At 39.3% G+C, this 19,876-nt stretch overlaps 1 protein-coding gene and 1 long non-coding RNA gene across 3 annotated transcripts; both read right to left on the bottom strand.

The window, feature by feature from the left end:
- Window positions 1–6,304: 6,304 nt before the first annotated feature.
- On the bottom strand, window positions 6,305–7,618 carry LOC113360761 (F-box protein At5g07610-like). Its single transcript, XM_026604226.1, has one exon. The coding sequence runs from the start codon at window positions 7,616–7,618 to the stop codon at window positions 6,305–6,307; it is 1,314 nt and encodes a 437-aa protein (XP_026460011.1).
- A 659-nt stretch (window positions 7,619–8,277) lies between these two features.
- Window positions 8,278–12,239, bottom strand: LOC113358837. Of its 2 annotated transcripts, none has more exons than XR_003364760.1 (4): window positions 11,466–12,239; window positions 10,612–10,780; window positions 9,789–9,974; window positions 8,278–9,169 (listed from the first exon to the last, which is right to left on the bottom strand). It is a non-coding gene; the product is annotated as an uncharacterized LOC113358837 (long non-coding RNA). The 2 variants fall into 2 exon arrangements; XR_003364759.1 differs by having other exon boundaries at window positions 9,789–9,936.
- Window positions 12,240–19,876: the final 7,637 nt, after the last annotated feature.

Below are 19,876 nucleotides of genomic sequence, written 5' to 3'. Positions count from 1 at the left end.
AATGGGCGCAGGCTCAGTTTTCGGACCTTCAATTAGCCAATAACCTCCAAAGGACCGAGTGGAATGATCATAAAAAGTATTGCCCCGCCAATGAATTCGACGACCAGTCTTATAACGAACTAACCTCAAGACTTTCAAAGGTCGAGGATGAGCTGGAAAAATCTGTGGAGTCGCTAGGAATTGTGCTACCAACCCTTTCAGGTCTCTTGAGAGCATGTCGGATTGATTCCGGGATTAGGACGATTTGTTTCCCCTTTGTTGTTCTATGTTGTTTTAGTGCCTTGGGCTAACCGTGTTGTTTGTGGTGGTATCGCAGCTGAATAGGGCTGAGCCCGAGATATGGAGAAGAAAGTCCTTGGCCTCCAACGAGAGGTTGGGAAACTGCAGAAGAGTGAGGCCGATATGAAGGCGAAGGTTGTTACTGCCGAGGCGGCTTCTCAACAGCTGAGCCAACAGATTGATAGCGAAAGGATCGCCCACAAGTCCGAGCTTGCCGAGAAGATTACTGCTAGTGTCAATCATTATATCGAGAAGAAACGTCGTGAGGTCGCTCTGAAGAAAGGAGGATCCAAAGCTGCTCCAACACAAGAATGATTCTGCCTTTTGTGGTGCTGCGTCACTAATTTTCCCATGATCTAGGGTTGTAATTCGTTTGAACCTTTAACCCCCTTTTCCTTGATTGCGTGTTTGATGAGGCTCTGCGTCGCCGTATTCATGGTTGTTTTCTTGGTCCTTTTATTTCGAACTCCTTAAGTTGTTATTCAGTCACTCTGCTTTTCATATATGATATAAGTTAGTACTAAAAATCATTTCTGTCGAACACACTCGATAAGGAGGGTCATCGGGCCCGATGCCATGTCCCGAACGAGGTATCTCATCACTATCTCTTAGATTCAGTGGAAGGGAAATAGTCGTTCTATATGCTAGGTTCGACGACCCCGAGTGGTTATCGACCAACCAACTCGGGAAAGTGGTCACGGCCACTTGCGATGGGGGTAACCTTTCAGATGTAAGTAGGTTACCTAGTTGAGAAGAATTCGTACCTAGTTGAGAAGAATTTGCAAATGACCACGTCACTGTCCTTCCACTGAAGTAGCGACATAGTGTACATTTTGACGTGTTCGACCGCGTCTCCTGTTCCGTCGAATCTTGATGGGAACGCAGGGAGCGTGCACTTTGGTGGAAATGCCGCTTGCTCCAATTCTCGGGTGAAAGGATTCTTCTCGGCTTCTCTTATTACTTCAGCGAGCTTGTCGTCCTCATTGCTTCATGTTAGCTTTTTGATATTTTCTTCTAACTCTTTGAGCTTATCCTTCGTTGCCTTCCTCGGCATTCTTCTCTTCTCGGGCTCTTCCTCTTTTGTAGACGAACTCTCGGCGGACCATATCCTCCTCCTGTCGGCCCATATCTTCCTCTTGTCGGCCCTGCTGCGGGATGTATCGGGGGTTGACCCGGTCGTCCCTGGTTGCTCGACGCGCCCCGACTGGACGATCCTCTGGATCTAGACCTTTGATTACGTAACTGGTAGTTTTCATACTCTAGCGCCAGATTTCTCTGTTGTAGTTCCCTTAAGTTGGCTTCCTGCCTCCTCTGATTTTCTAAAATGGCTAACAATGTTGGATCGGTGCTCTCGTGACTAGAGTGCCCGTTTTGATAGTTCAGATGAGCTGGGGGCGCCACTTCTGTTAGCGGTGGAGGTGGTATTGGCAACACAGGGGGAACGCCTCTAGCGTCATTTCGTCTGCGCAACTGTACATACCTGAGTCGCTCCTGCTCACGATCTAGGGCCTCTTGATATTCGTCTCGTCGTCTAGCCCTTCGCCTCTGGGTCTGCATGATCAACGCCTCCTCATCGTCATTAGTGTCTGATGCAGTCAGCCCGTCTATCTGCTCGGGTCCTCCTTGTGTTGGGTTGATTTGCTCTAACATAGGGGGGTCATCATCTCGTCCCAAGTCGACTTCCTCGTCCATGGTTGGCATCCCTCCTGCCGGTGCTCGAGATTCCTCGGGCGGAGGTTGTAGGCCATTTTCCTGTCCTGGTTCCGTTATCCCTCCTTGTATGCCACTGCTGGTAACCGTGCGGTTCCTTAAGGTTCTTCCCGTCCCTGAAGTGCTGGCCATTGGATCGGACGCACCCTTTTCCCGAGTATCGTCCCTACCTACGTCAGCAAAAACAAATAACCCCTTACTTTGACCTGTTTTCGAAAATTTTTGTGGGATGTACGAACTCAGAAGAAAGGACCTCACACTAAAACTGAACTTGCGTACGGCACCCTCTATTTTGTCCGTCTGACCTCACCCATTCAACACTTTTCGACTCTAAGTACAGCCTTTGAAAAAGTACCGCGATATCTCACTTTCGGTACTTCGGCTATGCATTAATCACTATTTGTCCTACATTCCCTACACTCCAAATCATTGAAGACTGGTACTTTCCGAGTGAAAAGCCTTGAATTTGTACTCTTGTGATGTCACACTTCAGCCTCTAATTTTCAACAACGAGTATTATTCCCTTAAAACAATTCAGGGATGACTTTCCCTGACTTTCTTGGGTTTATTCCGGCGGATAGTGATGACTACATACAATCTTTGTTTTCCCACTCTCCGGTCCAGTCCATCAATCTAGAGTCGACCCGTCGAGGTGGGTTTTATAAGATCTAAGGCTTTCAAAACACCGGCATGGAACTTATGGCGACTTCAACCAAACATCGAGGATGTTACATGGGAGTTTTTTTAGAAGTTCCCTAGATGCCTGAATCCTATGGCGAAAGACAAGTAAAGAAGACGGAGATAACTAATTATAAAAACGTTATTTTACTCGCTGACTAGCACAGCTTAGCCGATTTGTCGACAGAATCTCACCGTAGCTACTACCAAATGTTGGGAGCTCTTGGAGATCTTCTTGTCGCCTTTGCTAACCAGACGCAAACTAACTGAAAACCTTTCTTAGTGACCAAACTTTATAAAAAAAAATCTAACTTTGTTGTCCAAACGAGAAAAACAAACAAAACGAAAAGAGTCACACCAATAGAGTTTATCTCTTAGCATCAACTAGCACTCAAGGTGTTCTTAGGAGATTTAGATTATCTCATTTGGTGGATGAAATCAAGGTATCCGAAGATGTTAGACGTTCCCCTTAGTCGGCGCTAGAATGTAGTAGCATAAAATCGCACACTACATCCAAGGGTGAAACTACTAAACTAAACCAAAGTGAAGATGCATGAACAAACATGAACACAAAGATATACGTGGTTCGGAATGATTACCTACGTCCACGGGGTGAAAGGAGTGATTAATAGTACTTCAAGTTTTGTTACAGGTGATGAACTCTCACAATAATGACTTCTTTTTTCTCTAAGTGTGAACTTTCTCTCCTTTTCAACCTGCCTCTCACTCTATAGATGCCCTTATATTTATAAGCCAAGGCAGGGATACGACGAAGTTACAGTGTAAATCATGGTGCATCTATATCGTTGTTCCTCCTCGGGCATACCTTGATGTTCCTCCGATCTATCGACTGGGCCGATACATTAGGGTCTCCCGACAGTTTTGCATCCGAGGACGATCCTTTAATGTTATTTAGCCCGAGGTTTCCTTCTCCCTTCTTGCCGCTTCGTCTTGACCTTCTTTCTTAGTTTGACCGATTGTCTTCTGATCTTCTGTCGGCTTTGTCAGGCGATGGGAGACTTGTCAAATCCTACAGCTAAATGGTTGTCACGCTCGTCCCTCGTGATTTCTCTTTGTTTGTGCCCGCTTGAGTTATCCAGTGCCTCTCTTCCTTCGTTTCTTGGTGCAACTTAGACTGGGATCTCGCCACCTAGCTCAGTGGATTATTTACACCATATAAATCAAAAGTACACCAACACTACACAGAGACACATTGGACGCACTCAAAGAAAATGTTGGAGGCATACCTTTCGATCGCATGGAGAAAATAAAGCAAACAAACCCAAGCTTGGCTTTCCCAAAAAAAATATGATTATAACGAATTCTCGCGGGGAGGCGAGCAACATGGTGCAGTGGAAATATAGAAAAGAACATCAGGATCTTATTTAGTCTTTTTTTATATTAATATATAATATAAAAACACCTTCTCTCCTCTCTAAAAACACCCTAACTTCAGCAAAGAAAAAAACAACCTCCACTCATTGTAGTCCCATAGGGCTAGATCCGAGCAAGACTTCAGTATATTATTTTTGTTCTATTTAGTTTTAGTTGTTTAATTTGGTCATTGAGTAGTATTTTGGGGTTGATGCAGAGGTCAGGTAGCCATGGTTGCTTGAAGTTCTCTTTCCCCATGTCTCTCAATCTCTCTTCTCTTCAATTCTTTGGATTGAAGTTGATCCCAGTTTTTATTTTACCCTGCCAATTTCACCTCATCCTAGTTTGAAGCAATGGTGATGAACTTACCTACTACTTCCTTATCTCATCAAATCTCTAAAATCCTATATCAATTTCATCCCTCAAAACCGCTGCATACACACTTTAATCTCAACCAAAATAGAACCTCCATCAACAATGTTATAATCCCATATCATACATCTCTTACACCAATCCCATAATCTCTTACAGCATCTCCTTATCTTCAGTTCTTAACTAACAAAGGTGTTGGTTTCTGATGATTAAGGTTCCCATCTTATCTTCAGTTCTTAATCAGCAAAGGTGCTGGTTTCTGATGACTAAGCTTCCAAATGTTGTGATCTTCAGTTCTAAATCAGCAAAGGTGCTGGTTTCTGTTGATAATAACCGCAGGTTCTGTAATGGTTTGTGATCCGCTGGTGTCCAAATGATAGGTGGCGGCGAGTTTGATAACAAGATGTTTTGATTATTAGGGTTTCCATCTCTTCAGGTTGTGGGCTTTTTATGAGTATCTCTAACAAACTTTAGTTTGTAATGGGTCTGTTGGGCTAGGATGAGCTTGTGTCTTGGGTTTTCTTATATTTTACAATTTGTAACGAGTCTATAGATTTTCTCCTTAGTCCTTACTCTTTCAATTGATCAATTGAAAGTTGTATCCCTTGTAATATTTTATTTGAGTCTGGCTGTAACAATTATTATCTCTTCTATATAATCTCTTTTCACGATCAAAAAAAAAAATATATTATAATACAAGTAAATGAAAAACCCTAACTATCCTATTTATGAAAAACCCTGACAAGTAATTGGGCTGCACATATAGCTAAGTCTTAGCTAGCCAAAAGCCCAAACGAAGTACTCTCTTCCAAATTGCTGTCACATCTTTAACCCAGTTAACTTTAAAATCACAAAGACGCCAGAGATTCAACTGGACCACCTTCCATAGGAATTCATCCACGCCTAATATAAAGAAATCCGGCAACAACTCATTTCCTGCAGGGGTGTACTGCCGAACCATTTCTGGGTATGCAATTGTCAATTCTTGAATATCAATGTGTAACCATCATCCATTTCGTAGATATCAAATTGAGCAGGACTACAATGATAAACCTCAATGAAGTACAAATGCCCGCTGCACTCTCCGAAATACTCGCATATAACTTTTTCAATATCCCATTGATCGACTAGTATTGGTGGTGAAGGCATCATCTTTATAATTTCCTGATCAATATCGAAATAAGTCGAACAGTTTGCATTAGTCCAATGTAATGAACCATTCAGAAGACACCAGGGATGCAGAAGATATGCATTGGTGCAGAGAACCCGTCTCTGCATAGCTTCGAAGAGTCTGTTCTCGAAGAGTAAACAACTTCACAATCATTCGATTTGAGTGGATCGAATACAAAGTTAACACTGCAAATGTACTGAAAATGTCAATGAAGTCTGGAACTTACCAGGTGACGTTGGGCAAGGTACCTCGAGTTGGGGCGTGTCCCATGGGTAGAAATTGAGGGTGCAATGAACCCTTAAAATTCCCACTTAACTTTGGCCTAGGCCATGCCAGTAAAAGGACGCTAACTGTGTCCCTGGACATGTTGTAGCAAGAAAAATTGCACCCCTAGTGATAGCAGCAAATGGAAGTTTCTCTACCTCGAGTTGCAGAGATTTAAAGCATGAATCAATTCTGGTGGAATCTCAACTGTCAACCCAATTTCCCTTTCAACCGAGATTTCTGTATATCAGTCTAGAGAACTCTAACAAAAACACAGAAATTACCTATAAACTGAATTTATTTCACCTTCCAAATTTTAGTTCTGACAAACAACGATATCTATCTATCATTTCCAAATTTCAAGATACAATCAAATACAAAGAGCAGAGTGCAGACAATGCAAAATTAAGAGACAACATAAATTACTCTGAATGAATAAAAACATGCAAGATGCAATCAAACACAGGCAAGGGATTCATCGTATCGGTAAGCACTATATCTTGGAGCTGTAACTTGAGCACCACCGGTAGGAATGCTTGGCAAATCGTGCAGTTTCTTGAAGCTCATTTCCTTAAGGTCGTAAGATATAATTTTATCTGGTATATTTATCAATATATTTGACGATACATCATCTTCTTCGATAAGCAGTATAGAAAAATCATAATCTGCTCGAACCATTTTTGGGTAGGCAATTGCCAGTTCTTGAAGATCGACATGATACTTCACAGTCCAGCCTGTGTAATCGATATCCATTTCCAAGATATCGAATTGTGTTGGATTAGAATGATGAACCTCCACAAAATACATATGTCCATTGCACGCTCCAAAATACTCACATTTAACCTTCTTACTGTCAAATCCATCAGCAGGTATTGGTGGTGATGGCATTGTCTTTAGCGATTCTTGACTGGCATTAAAATATAACGAACACTCTCTGTTAATCCAATGAAGCGAACCATTCCAAAACACACCAGCAGGACTACAAAACATATTCACTGGTGCAGAGAACCCATCTCGGTGTAATCTCCAGGAACCTGTTTTCGAAGAGTATGTTTCAATCTGAAACGTATCTCCATCATTGGAACTCCAAATAAATATAACTTCATAGTAATTTGATCTAAGGGGATCGAAAACCATGTTAACGCTGCAAATCCTTTTTAAAACGCTTGATTTTCTAAACGGAGATGGATGAAGAGGTTTGAAACACTTTGTTGAAGGATTATATACGTCATAATTGAAATCACCGTAATATGTTCTGTAGCTCCTACAAATGAATAAACCATTACAAGAGTGAATGATTTTTATATCTGATGGATCATTGTTGAAAGCAAGGGTCTCAAATGCGGCTGATGATTTGCTGAATTTTCTTTCATGAAGGAAGAAAACGAAAGTTTTAAAGGGAATAATTCCAGAAGGTTGTCTCCCATAATAAGATTTAATTTTAGAACTTTTGGGCGAGAAGCCCACAGTCACTTGTAGAATGAATAATCGAGGGACTAACGGGAAACTGCGGTTTCGAACTAGGTAATGATCACGAATGAAATCCTGGCTGGAAATTATAGAAAGCCATTCTTTTGATATAGATTTGAATTTGAGCAGGGATTTCACTGGTAAACACACTAGAATTTGTCTTAACAGATCAATGTTGCTACTAACCTGAGTCGATGATGCTGAAGATAGAGATGTCAACGATAACGAATTCTCATTTGATAAGTTTTCAGAAGGAAGTGTCGAGAACTGAAGGAGCTGTTTCAAGGATAAGAAACTCATTAAGAACAATGAAATATTGGGAAATTTCCTTACTGAATGTTTTCAAGGGTACAGAGGAAGGGTTCTGTTTATGAATTTTTCAGATCCGAATTAATATAAGAGCTATGCCTTAATGGTTAAGTCTGACCATATTTAAGTATATAAATTATTAGTATAAGGAAGATGACACAACCCTTCTTGTGAGATTCACTGAGTTTTGCTTATGTAGCTGACTCATCTGAATCGGGCTTGATTAAATCTGGCTCAAAAAACTTCGTAGAAGCAGTAAATATGGACATCATCTACACTGTTTAGATATGCTATGCAAGCTAGACATCTAGTTAGATATCATAAAAATGAATAACCAGTCTGATTTATGGCTGAAGGAAGACATTTTTTAATTTGCTTAATATATTCATCTAACCAATAATTTAGAGAGAAGTGAGACTACACATACCCAATATGCTACCCGGAACAGGTACCGATAAAATGTCTTCCTGCTTTCTCATCATGTATATCCTCAGCAAAAACACAGCATTTGAACTGCAAATGAACAGAAAAAATGCAAAATGGGTTGATTATGTATAACTGATATTGAATTTAAAGAAATTAAGAAGTTACCCGGAAAATAACCAAAAATGCATTCAAGCCAAAGAGTCTTAAGCATTTGGGACCAAGAATGGGAACAAAACACAGGGCATTCTATTAATAGTAACCAAACTTCTTGGATCAAACAATTACATTGACATACACATAAAATAAAGGCAGGACAATAATCAAACACTAGAAAGTGTCGGAATATATTGATAGGCATCATAATATCGGTACAATTTCGGAACATTTCCCTGAAGTCGTGATAAATTGTGCAGTTTGACGAATCTTCTGCTCCTGATATCATAAGAAATGATCTTATCTTGTATCTGTAACACCAATGACGATGATTCTTCTTCTTCATGAACAAGTAATACTGAGAATCTAGAATGATTCAGTAACTCTGGTCTTTCGAAGTATGAATTTGTTAGTGCTTCAAGATTAACATGATACTTCACATTCCACCCACTTTAATCACTCTCCATCTCCAAGACGTCAAACCTAGTCGCGGTTGAACCACTCGTCTGAATAAGGTTCAAATGACCTTTGCACACCCCAAAGTACTCGACCCTAATTTTATCAATTCCAGGATTGATAGGTGGCATTGGCATTACCTTTATTACATCTTGATCAATATCAAAATAGAAGGAAGAATTTCGCAAGCTTATCCAATGCAATGAACCATTCCAAAAAACACCAGAACTGTAGAACATAATTTTAGGTGCAGGCAGAGGACATTCAGAAATCCACCAAGAGTCTGTACCGGAAGAGTAGATTTCCATATGATGACTAACCATATCATTTCTCCAAACGCAGACAACTTTGTAATGAGGTGATTGGAGAGGGTCAAAACCTAAGCTAGCACTGCAAACCCAAAGGTAACCACGTCATTTCATTTGAGGTCTTGACAATACCTTGAAATGCTTTGTAAGGGGACTGTAGATGTAGTATGTTGGTCGACCAATGGCTGACCTGGTACTTCTGAAACAAAAGAGACCATTACAAGATTGTTCAATCTTTATCCTTGCTTGAACAATCCCAAAACTTAAATTTTTGAAGGGAGCAGATTCAGTGACCTTTCCATCAAGAACAATATATTCTATGTCTTGGTCGAAAAGTGAAAAACTTTTTGCTAAGAACAATCCCTCGAGTGAGGGGAGGTTTTGAAGGCAATAGTTTTGAAGAAAAAGTGGTTGAGAGATGATAGAAAGCCATTGTTTGGATACAGATTTAGAAGATGCGAGAGCTTTCAGTGGTGGACACGAGAGAATTTGACTTAAAAGATCAGTATTATTGGCTATAATAGAAATTGCCGAAAATGATGTTGGTGAAGAAATTTCAGGCAACAAATTATCACCCGAAATCTCAACAATAATAACCATGATGACCTTTTATGCAAATTATTCTAATTAAAACAGAAGAGGATGAATGGGTTAGGAACAGATGAAAGTTTTCATATAGATTTACAATGAGATTTGTTTAAAATTGTTGACTTGGTTTAAGAACGAAGTGAAGGATTTGACAAAATTATTAAACAAAGAAAGAGTAGTGGTGCAAATGTACTGAAACAAAGAAACAGTCGAAAGATTCAAAAACTCACCAGTTTTTTTGTTTTGTTACACGGAAATTAGATTCATATAACCATCACAGCATGAAAATGCTAGATTTGAGTAATATTTCAGTCAACCTCCGTTTTAGGCCTTTTACGCAATCCATTGTAAGGTTTCCATAGTTAGACTTTTTATAATCTGCGCGTAAAATTTGTTTTCATCCATCACTACGTAATCTGAGGAATTAGAAGTTGATGTAAGTCATGAAAGTTATTGGTGTTGTGCTTGCTCTCTATTTCCTTATTGTCAATCTGTTCTAGTATGAATCGTATGCAGTGTTTTTGCTGAGTATGGTGTTGTTTATATGTTTTGTAGAAAAGTATGTTAATACTAGGTTCCAGTTCTGATTTCAGCAGGAAGTTAGCTATATACGATTTTTAGTACTACTAAAGCATAAATGTTATGGAGCTTAATTTCCAACATCCACGACTTCTGTTTCCAAAATAAGCATAGTTGAAATCATTTTGATCTTGAGGACACGCAAATGTTAGCAATAATTTAACTTTTTTGATTGGTTAAGAAACATTTCAATCGGAGGTTTATAAAGAATATGCTTTTATGATGCTTCAAGAATTAAAAAACTAGTTAAAATTTTAGCACATGTTAGCAACTTTGCACCAGGAAGATGCCTAGCAGTAAATTTCGGCAAGAACACATAGTCACACTTGAAAAATGCCTCAGAAAAAGAATAGATGGTACCTCCACAAACTCAAGTTTAATAAAAGGGTCTTTCAGAGCACAGTGATTATTGGTTTTTAGCCAAAGGGAAAGCATCAGAAATTATACCAAGTTAATACTAAAAGGAAGACTTACTTTCAACTTTCGAGCTACAGCTGGATATCAATGTGTACAAAGCAGCATGAGCGCAGTCTCAAAGATTGATTTCCTTCCAACTATCACCGCTCTTGACATAACATTCTAGCTTTATTTTTGTGATTATGAATTAAAGAACCTCGACTGGTCTTACTGCAACTTGTGCCCTCTGCAAATCAAACCCAAGAAACTGAAATCTGAAGGCCAAACATATTTTTCTAAAGCATTTCAAGCACAGGGTGAAGCATTTCGAATAGACTCAAGAAAACCAAACAAAAGCGAGTGATTAACTGAATGAAATAGTAAAATGGGGAAAATGAAAAAGAATCAAAAGTTACCAAGCTATAGCTAGACTCAAATACCAAGTATATCATTTGATAACTGAAATTTTCATTATCAAGTCAATTGGCGAAAATACAGAATAACTTGAAAACCTGCGCCTCCATATATTGGAAACATCCGTGGCATACATTATCTTTGTACGTCTCAGTCAAAATCGAAACAAGAGGAAGAATTCCTCAAACTGATTCAGTGAAACATATCATTATATGCAGGAAAATTCATAGAAGACATCCAGACTCCCTCAAACTGTTTGTTTCAGTGAGTGTATTTCCATATCACGTTCCAGTGCGATTTCAAGGGGTTGAAAACTATGCTACCTAGTGACGTGATTTCAAGGGGTGAAACTTCGCAAGAAGCACTAAAATTAATCAGCTAAAAACAACTGAAAGTGACCGAGTCACAGAATTATAGTGAACCCTGATAGGATTGACAATGTTATATTAAACAAACAGTATTTACCTAAACAAAACAATCTAAAGAAGCAATCTGATTAAACAAACCAATCTCATTACCTGATTCTTGTAATTTCCCCAGTAAATCCAGACTTTCATGAGCTGAAACCTTCCACAGCATTCTCCTCCTATCAGATGATTCCTCACCAGTCACCACCTCCATTAAAAAGCTGTAAGAGCTCGGTCTCCATTGGGTTTCATAAAAGCATTTAAAATTCCCAATATAAAACCTAACCTTGTCAATGCGGACTGCTATAACACCTTGCAACGACCAACTGCAATGGTTTGCTTGATTCAAATTAGTGATTTCATTCATTTTCTCAGATCCTTTTGCAATTCAATCCCTAATAATTCAAAAATTGGGGCTCCAAACAAAAATAAATTTTTGCAAATCACTTGGGAATAAAGGTGATGCTGAAATCCTGAAACAATACGAAATATTTCTTCCACATCGAATTAATTCTACATGGATTGCCCAATACAAAGAACAAACTCCCAGCAGATGATTTCTCTTGAACCTTCAACTCGTGAAGTTGGGAACACCTTGCTTCAGGCTCTTCCCCATTGATGTTAGATTTATTTTTTGGGGCACCATGATGTGATTAGGTCCGCCATTGCACAGAGATGCCAATGAATTCAAATGACTACACTACCCTTTAATTTTAAAAACCGATTCGAAACTCAAAAATGGCGAAAGTATCAATAAAAGTAAACACAACGAAAACCGACGCACACAAAATAACTAGCCCCAAGCTAATCTTTATGGAGGCGGGAACCATCAGATGTTTTCGATTCTGTCGGTTTATCCGTTGTTTACTATCGTTTCTGGCGGGAACCAAAATAAAAATGATTATATTTTGATCGAGTCCACGAAAAAATAAAACAAAAAATATTATTTAAGTTTGTTGGATGGAGGAGACAAAAGAGAAGGAGAATCAGATATACTTCTCATTCATTATGTTTCTCAGAGTACACATAACAAAGTAAGAGAGGCTAGTTATTCCCATTACCGGATAGTTAGTGAAAGAGAAAGGACAACATGTGTCAAGCATGAGGGAGACATGTGCATGCACTATGACACATGTAGGTAGTGGTCAGACACATGTTACTACAACGCTCCCCCTTGGATGACCACCATTACAAACTCATTGCGTTGTCAAAATCTTGCCAGGAAAATTCGTCGAGGTAAAACCTGGTCGAAGGAAAAATATGATATCTGAGCTTCCAGAATGTAGTCAACTGTTAAGACTTTTCTCCTTTGTATAACTTGTCAGGAAACATTTGGCTGGAAAAAAAACCCGAACATTTGGATAAAAATAACCTCAACTGAGAATTTATATTTCCGGTGCTATTGTTGTCTCATGAAAAACCTTTCCGAGTGATAAAACTCTATGTGGAAAACATAATCTCAGTGAAGGAAAAGAGTGCAACACACCCTTTACGTCAAAATCAAATCGTTAGATGCTCCCCCTGATATCGACATATCCCCATGATTTGTATCATGGTATTATTGTTGTCTCGTTAAAAACCTTTCCGAGTAACAAAACCCAGTGGGAAAAAGTAACCTCGGTGAAGGAAATGAGTTCAACATACCATCAGGGTAGGGGTGTAAATTGGGCCGGGCCGGGTAGCCCGGCCTAATTATTAAATGGGACGGTACAGGGCGGGCCAGAAAATCTCTTAACCATGAAATTAAAAGGGCTGGGCGGGCAGGGTTATTTATCTACAGTTAATACCCAAGGCCTGCCCAAGCCTGTTTTGTATTTTGGGCTCGGGCGGGTAGGGCTGGGAGGGCCTTGAATATTACAAATATATATTGCTAAAAATAAAAATAAAATAATGTAATAATACACAAGTTTTACATAAAATTAATAGTCAAATACGAGAATGATATGGGAACAAGGTAAACCAAACTTCCTATAAAATTTTCCTGAATTGAATCATCAGAAAAGGAAACTACCTTAGATTTTGCTCAATATTTTCTCTATATGATTCTTATGGAGTAAAGTTAAGAAATATATATGAGAACTATGAGGATTGACTGCATTAAGTATATGTACCCAAGTATATTCTAGGATATAAAAAATGAGAATAGTCACTTAGGCTAGGCAAATGGATGACATTGACGGGATAATAGGGGCGGGTAACATTGACCGGCTAATAGGGAAGGTATTGGGTCGGACAAGAAAAATTGACTTGTGGCCTGTGTCGGCCCTCTTATTTAAATGGGCTAGGTCGGGCCAACCCGTAATGGGCCACGGGCACCCATGGGCTATCATGGGACAGGGCGGACAGTACTGGGCCTTGGGCTGCCGGGCAAAATTTACACCCCTACATCAGGGTGCTCCCCTTGATGCAGGACAGTTTCTTTAGTCAATACAGTCATGGGAGATTCAAATGTAGTCATGGAAGTTCGGACAATCTCTTTAGTCTTATACTTCTCACATGTTTCTTAAATGTATACTTAGGTAATGACTTAGTAAATAAGTTCGCCACATTTTCGTCAGACCTTACTTTAATGACTTGAATGTTTAGAAGACATTGTTGTTGTTGATTGTAAAAGAACTTCGGTGATATATGTTTCGTATTATCAACCTTAGTATATACCCTTGCTTCATTTGTTCAATGCAAGATGCATTATCTTCATAAATGCAAGTTGGCTCTTTGGTGGTAGAACTCAAACCACATGTCCCTCGAATATGTGTAATGATAGACCTTAACCATATACACTCACGAACCGCCTCATGTAGGGCAATGATCTCATAGTGGTTCATGGAGGTAGCCACAAGGGTTTGCTTGGTCGATCTCCAGAATATCGTTGTATTCCCGATAGTGACCACATATCCAGTTTGTGATCGACCTTTGTGCGGGTCTGCGAGATACCCAGCATCAGCAAAACCAACCAAAACATTATTTGGGGTCTTGGTGTAAGGAGTCGCAATTACATTAACAGCTCTCCTTTCATCTTCGTAGGGATAAAACAAACCCAAGTCAATGGTTCCCTTTAGGTATCTAAATATATTCTTTATGCCATTCCAATGACGCTGCGTTCATGCCGAGCTATATCTAGCTAACAAGTTCATTGAGAACGAGATATCTGGTCGAGTACATTGTGTAAAGTACAATAATGCGCCTATTGCACTTATATAGGGATATTCAGCTCTGAATACAACTTTTCCATATCTTCCTTTGGACGAAATGGATCCTTGTGTAATATAAATTCCGACCAACCATAGGAGTGCTAGCAGGGTGCACTTTGTCCATATTAAATTGCCTGATTATCTTTTGGACATATGCAGTATGATGTATTAATATTCCACAAGATCGATGTTCTTGTTCAATTCCTAGTACATCCGAGTTTTCCCAAGATATTTTATCTCAAATTCGAATTTCAAATATCTTGCGGTTTTTCTTATTTCATCAAGAGAACCTACTATGTTCATGTCGTCGACATAGATAGCTATAATTGCAAAATCGGAACTTGTTTTCTTTATAGACACACAGGGGCACAATTCATTATTTGTGTATCCCTTCTCAATCAAGTAATCACTTAGACGGGTATACCACATCCGCCCGGATTACTTTAATTCGTAAAGTGATCATTTCAACTCAATTGAAAACGCACTCCGTGGTTTAGAGTTACTTGATTTGATCAATGGAATTCCATCTGGAACTTTCATGAATATCTTTGTATTAAGATCCCCACAGAGATATGCGGTAACCACATCCATAAGCTTCATTTCAAGTCCTTATGAAACTACTAAGCTAACTAAGTAACGGAACATTAAGACGTCCATTACAGGAGAGTACGTTTCTTCGTAATCAATCCCACGGCGTTGTGAGAAACCTTGCATCATAAGGCGATCCTTATATCTCAAGACTTCATTCTTCTCATTACGCTTTCAGAAAAATACCAATTTATGTCCTACAGGATTTAAACCTGGTGGGGTTAGCACTACAGAACCAAATACCTGTATTTTTTACAGTGAATCTAGTTCAGCCCGGATTACATCTCTCCATTGAGGCCAATCTTCCCTCTTTTGGCATTCTGCAATAGAGCGTGGTTTGATATCATCGTTCTCTATAATCTCTCGAGCAATAGTATATACGAATATATCATCAATATGCGTGGAAGATCTTTCCATCAACACGTATGCACTTTCAAAATTAATCCATAAACTTCGGAGCGTCCCCCAGTAATGACTCATGGACATAACTGTAATCAGAGACAACCTCATGAGATGGATTATCTGTATTGACGATATATGGATCGGTTTGTGCCTTACTCGCCCTTTTCTTCCTTAGCTTAGTATCAATCTAACCAAGTGGTCTCCCCCTCTTCCTTTTTGGGTCCACGGCCTCAACTACACTTCCACCAAATATAGCCTTGGTACCTATATTTATGGTAACTTTTCCCTTGTCAGAAATTTCCAACCTTGCAGGCACGTTTGCAACTGGTATGTATGATCTCGTCATTTTAGAGATATCTTTAAATGTATCAGGCATTGAATCTGCCACATTCTGAAGATCGATGATTCTTTTCACTTTAATTTCACATTGTGGAGTGCGGGGATCAAGATGAGACAATGTGGGAACACACCAGTTGCAGTTCATCCCTTAGGAAATCTTTTTCCATACCTCCCCCTAACGACGGGAAGGTTGTCTCATCAAAGTGAAAATCCGCAAATATAACGGTAAAGAGAGCGCCTGTCAAAGGTTCTAAGAGCAATTCCTATGGGAATGTTCAAATGAACTTGTTTGTTGAGCCATGTGGATGGTCAAACAGGATTCTCCACTATGGAAAAGAAGTGGGCGTTAGATGGTTAGAAGCTCAACCCAATGTCTAGTGCTGCGTCAGAACGACAAGCGTGGGCGCCGTTATCAATGACGCCAGCGGTTGCCATTCAGACCCCAGAGTCCGTGACACTACCGCCAACGACAACTTTTTAATGGTCATCGGAACGGCTAGTTTCCGTTTCCACTCTATAAATACGACTCGAAGAAGATCTCACAAATACACAACAAACTTTCATCCGATCAATCTTTTCTTAAATTCAATTACTTTCAATTTTCAACCATGAATTCTGATTTTGATTCTTCTGAGGAGGATATGGAGATGGATGACATGTTGTACGCAGAATATGAAGAAATGTGTATGGAGTTTTTTCATCAAATGGATGAAGAAGCAGATCAATATAAAAGAAGACGAAATTTTATGTTGCAATTATAAACTGGAATCATACCAAAGCCTTTAGAGCCATATGAAGTTACGACTAGAAGATGGACGTGGCAGAATCGACATTTTTACCACGAAAAGCTGATGCATAATTATTTTAATCATGACTGTGTGTATTCCGATGAGAATTTTCAAGGTCGATTCTGCATGGGCCGCAACTTGACGCGAAGGATTATTGTCGAGCTTTGTCAGGTACAACCTTTATTTAATTATTAGTATGATGCACGACATATACGAGGCTTTAGTCCCGAACAAAAGGTCACTGCGGCCCTCCGTATACTATGTTACGGGTTACCAGCGGATTCCACGGATGATTACACCGTATTGGGAAAACAACCGCTTTAGGTATCTAAAACTGTTTTGTGAAGCAATAGTCGAGCATTTTGGTCCAACCTTTTTAAGAGTGTGGGCGTCCAGCAAGAGAATATAAACTTGCCACTGATAGACTCCACAATCGGGGAATCTATGCAAAAATAAGACAAGATTTAACAAAGCACCTTTGAGCTTTAAAATGAGCAGCAGAAGGTGCAGGGGAAGGGGGAGAGGAAGAGGAAGATAATTAATATGTTTTTTATTTTAAAAGTTGTTGTTTATTTTAAATAATATGTTTTTTTAATTTAAAGTTGTTTGTTTAAAATTGAGACAATTATAAAAGTAATTTTAATTAAATTAAACTTAACTACATTTAATTAAATTAAACTTAACTACACTGAGTTAAATTAAAACGACGACTAAACTGAATTAAATTAAACTTAACTACACTGAATTAAATTAAACTTAACTATTAACTAAACGTGTTCATTCATTAGCAAGACCGAATTCCTCTTCGTTTTCTTCCGATCGAGGCATCATTTTCGTCTTCCACATTCACAAACTGACCAGTTTGTTGAGTGGGGGAATTGTTGGGCCTAGACTTGTTGGGCCTTGACTTGATGGGCCTGGACTTGTTCGGCCTGGACTTGATCCATTTGCGTATTCCATATACATATTGTCGTTCATTCATTTTGCCAACGTCCAAGGAAAGTAACTTGTTTAGATTACAATCCTTGTAGTATTGTTCTCGCGGAAGGCGACTTTTCAGTTGATTTTCTAAAGCAATGGCACGGTCCCTGACTCTGTTTGCCTCCATCTGCATCTCCATTTCCTTGTGATCAGCATAGTTGAACTAGCTTGAAATTCCTTCTGCTGCTTGTTGGGTTGCGTCTCTCGCTGCTTTTGCATCTTTCACACCACCTCCTCTTCTTCTCTTGCAGTTGGTGTTAACGTCTAGATTACTATTTTGTTGATCCTGACTACCTGGAGTTCCATCAGGCGAGGAAGCGGGCCTTCCATTTTGAAAATCCTGCGAGATTGGACCATGTGGTGATCTTCCAGGCACTTGATGACCTTCCAGCAAGTATGGATTAAACTTGTTAAGCACCCTCAAAATGGTGAAACAACTTTTATGTTGGAAGCTTGAACCTTTGTGGGATCTTTGCCACTCTTCCCGACATCTTCGTTCCAAATCTGGTTTGCTTTCACCACTTCTTCTGTTGTTCCACATTTGAGTGATAATAGCCACATATTCACTAACAACTCCTGCAATTGTGCAAAAACGATGACACAACCCATCGACATCACGACCATGAACGTTACCGGTTTCTTCACAAAATTTTTGTAAAATCTTACCGTAATTTTTTTTCCTTGACTACAACCACTGATATCATCTAATGTATATAATACATAATTTCTGCAAAATGACTCGTTTTCATCCATCGTATACTTCGGACCACAAATGCTTGTGTTCCTTTGCTGTGATTGTTGTGTTTCTTGTTGTGTTTGTTGTGGTGTTTGTTGTTGTGATCGTTGTTGTGATCGTTGTTGTGAGGATGCCATATTTGTTAAAGATAAAAAAATTCTGAAAGATTGAATTGATATGAATAGTTTTGTTTGAAAAGAAAAGAGAAGTTAGAGACGGTACGGAAATTGTGTAATGTTAAGGAAGGTGTGAATCTAAAGTCTGTAGACGAACTGAATTTATAGGGAAAATAAAGGAGCGATGGTGGGGATGGGAATACCAGTTGGCGTTCATAGGAAGAACGCTAGTGTTTTCTCTGAAGGCGCGCGTTTGTACGACGAACACTGGCGTTTTCTATTCATACGCCAATGTTAGCAGAGATGACGCGCGTCCTTATAATAGACGCACGCCGGAGGTTACTACTCAATGTTCAAATGAACATGTCTGTTCATTTGAACATCCATTTTTCATGTTTGTTCATTCTATAGCGGGAGAAAAATGAACAAACTCTGAGTTTGTTCATTCCATAGGAATTTCCCTAAGTAGCATATAGTTATTGGGGATTCATATCCAACATAAATACCTACTTGTATTTATGGACCCATATTAGTACGTTGTGGGGGCGTAATAGGCACGTATATGTCACAACCAAATATGTGTAGATATAAAATATCAGGCTCATATCCAGTTACCAACTGGTACGCAGAGAATGGTTAGCTACCAAGGATCTAAAGTGAATAAGTAATGTTGCATGCAATATGGCGTACCCCGAGGAAGTAGTAGGAAGGTTGGAACGCATAACCAATGCCCTAGATATCATTGGTAACCTTTTGATGGTAGCTTCTGCGAGACCATTTTGAGTCTGTACATATGGGGTAAGGGATGCTCTACCTCAATTACATTAGACATACAGAAATCATCAAATTCTTTAGATGTAAATTCTCCAGCATTATCAAGTCTGATAGACTTGATCGGATGATCAGAGAGGTGAGCCCTTAGTCGTATAATTTGTGCTAGGAGCTTTGCAAATGCAGCATTTCTTGTAGACAACAATGCAACGTGTGACCAACGAGTCAAAGCATCAACCAGAACCATAAAATACCTGAATGTTCCGCATTCTAGATGAATGGGTCCACAAATATCACCTTGTATTCTTTGTAAAAATGGAATATTTTTTTGGTATCTTTAGCATATAATGGTCTCGATCATATCTTTTTCAAAGAACAAACTTTGCAGAATGAGCGATGTGCCTTCGATAAGGACATCGAAAAAGAGTAGGATAGGGGGTGCGCTTCAATTACTTTAGTAGGCAAAGGTTGCGCTTCAATTAATTTAGAAGGCATATTGTGCATCATTTAATTTAATGAGCACATTGTTACTATGCACTGTAACAATCTATTTTTTCCATTTTGTTTTTCATTCGAAAGAAGGGATGTCCATGTGAGTTTTTCAAAACAC

Source organism: Papaver somniferum, chromosome 3, assembly GCF_003573695.1.
Source record: "Papaver somniferum cultivar HN1 chromosome 3, ASM357369v1, whole genome shotgun sequence".
NCBI lineage: Eukaryota > Viridiplantae > Streptophyta > Magnoliopsida > Ranunculales > Papaveraceae > Papaver > Papaver somniferum.
Note: the sequence above shows the minus strand (reverse complement) of the source record. Positions and strands in the feature narration are given on the sequence as shown.

Coding starts and splice junctions, on each gene's coding strand:
- LOC113360761 (XM_026604226.1), bottom strand. CDS start 7,618: ATGAGTTTCTTATCCTTGAAACAGCTCCTTCAGTTCTCGACACTTCCT.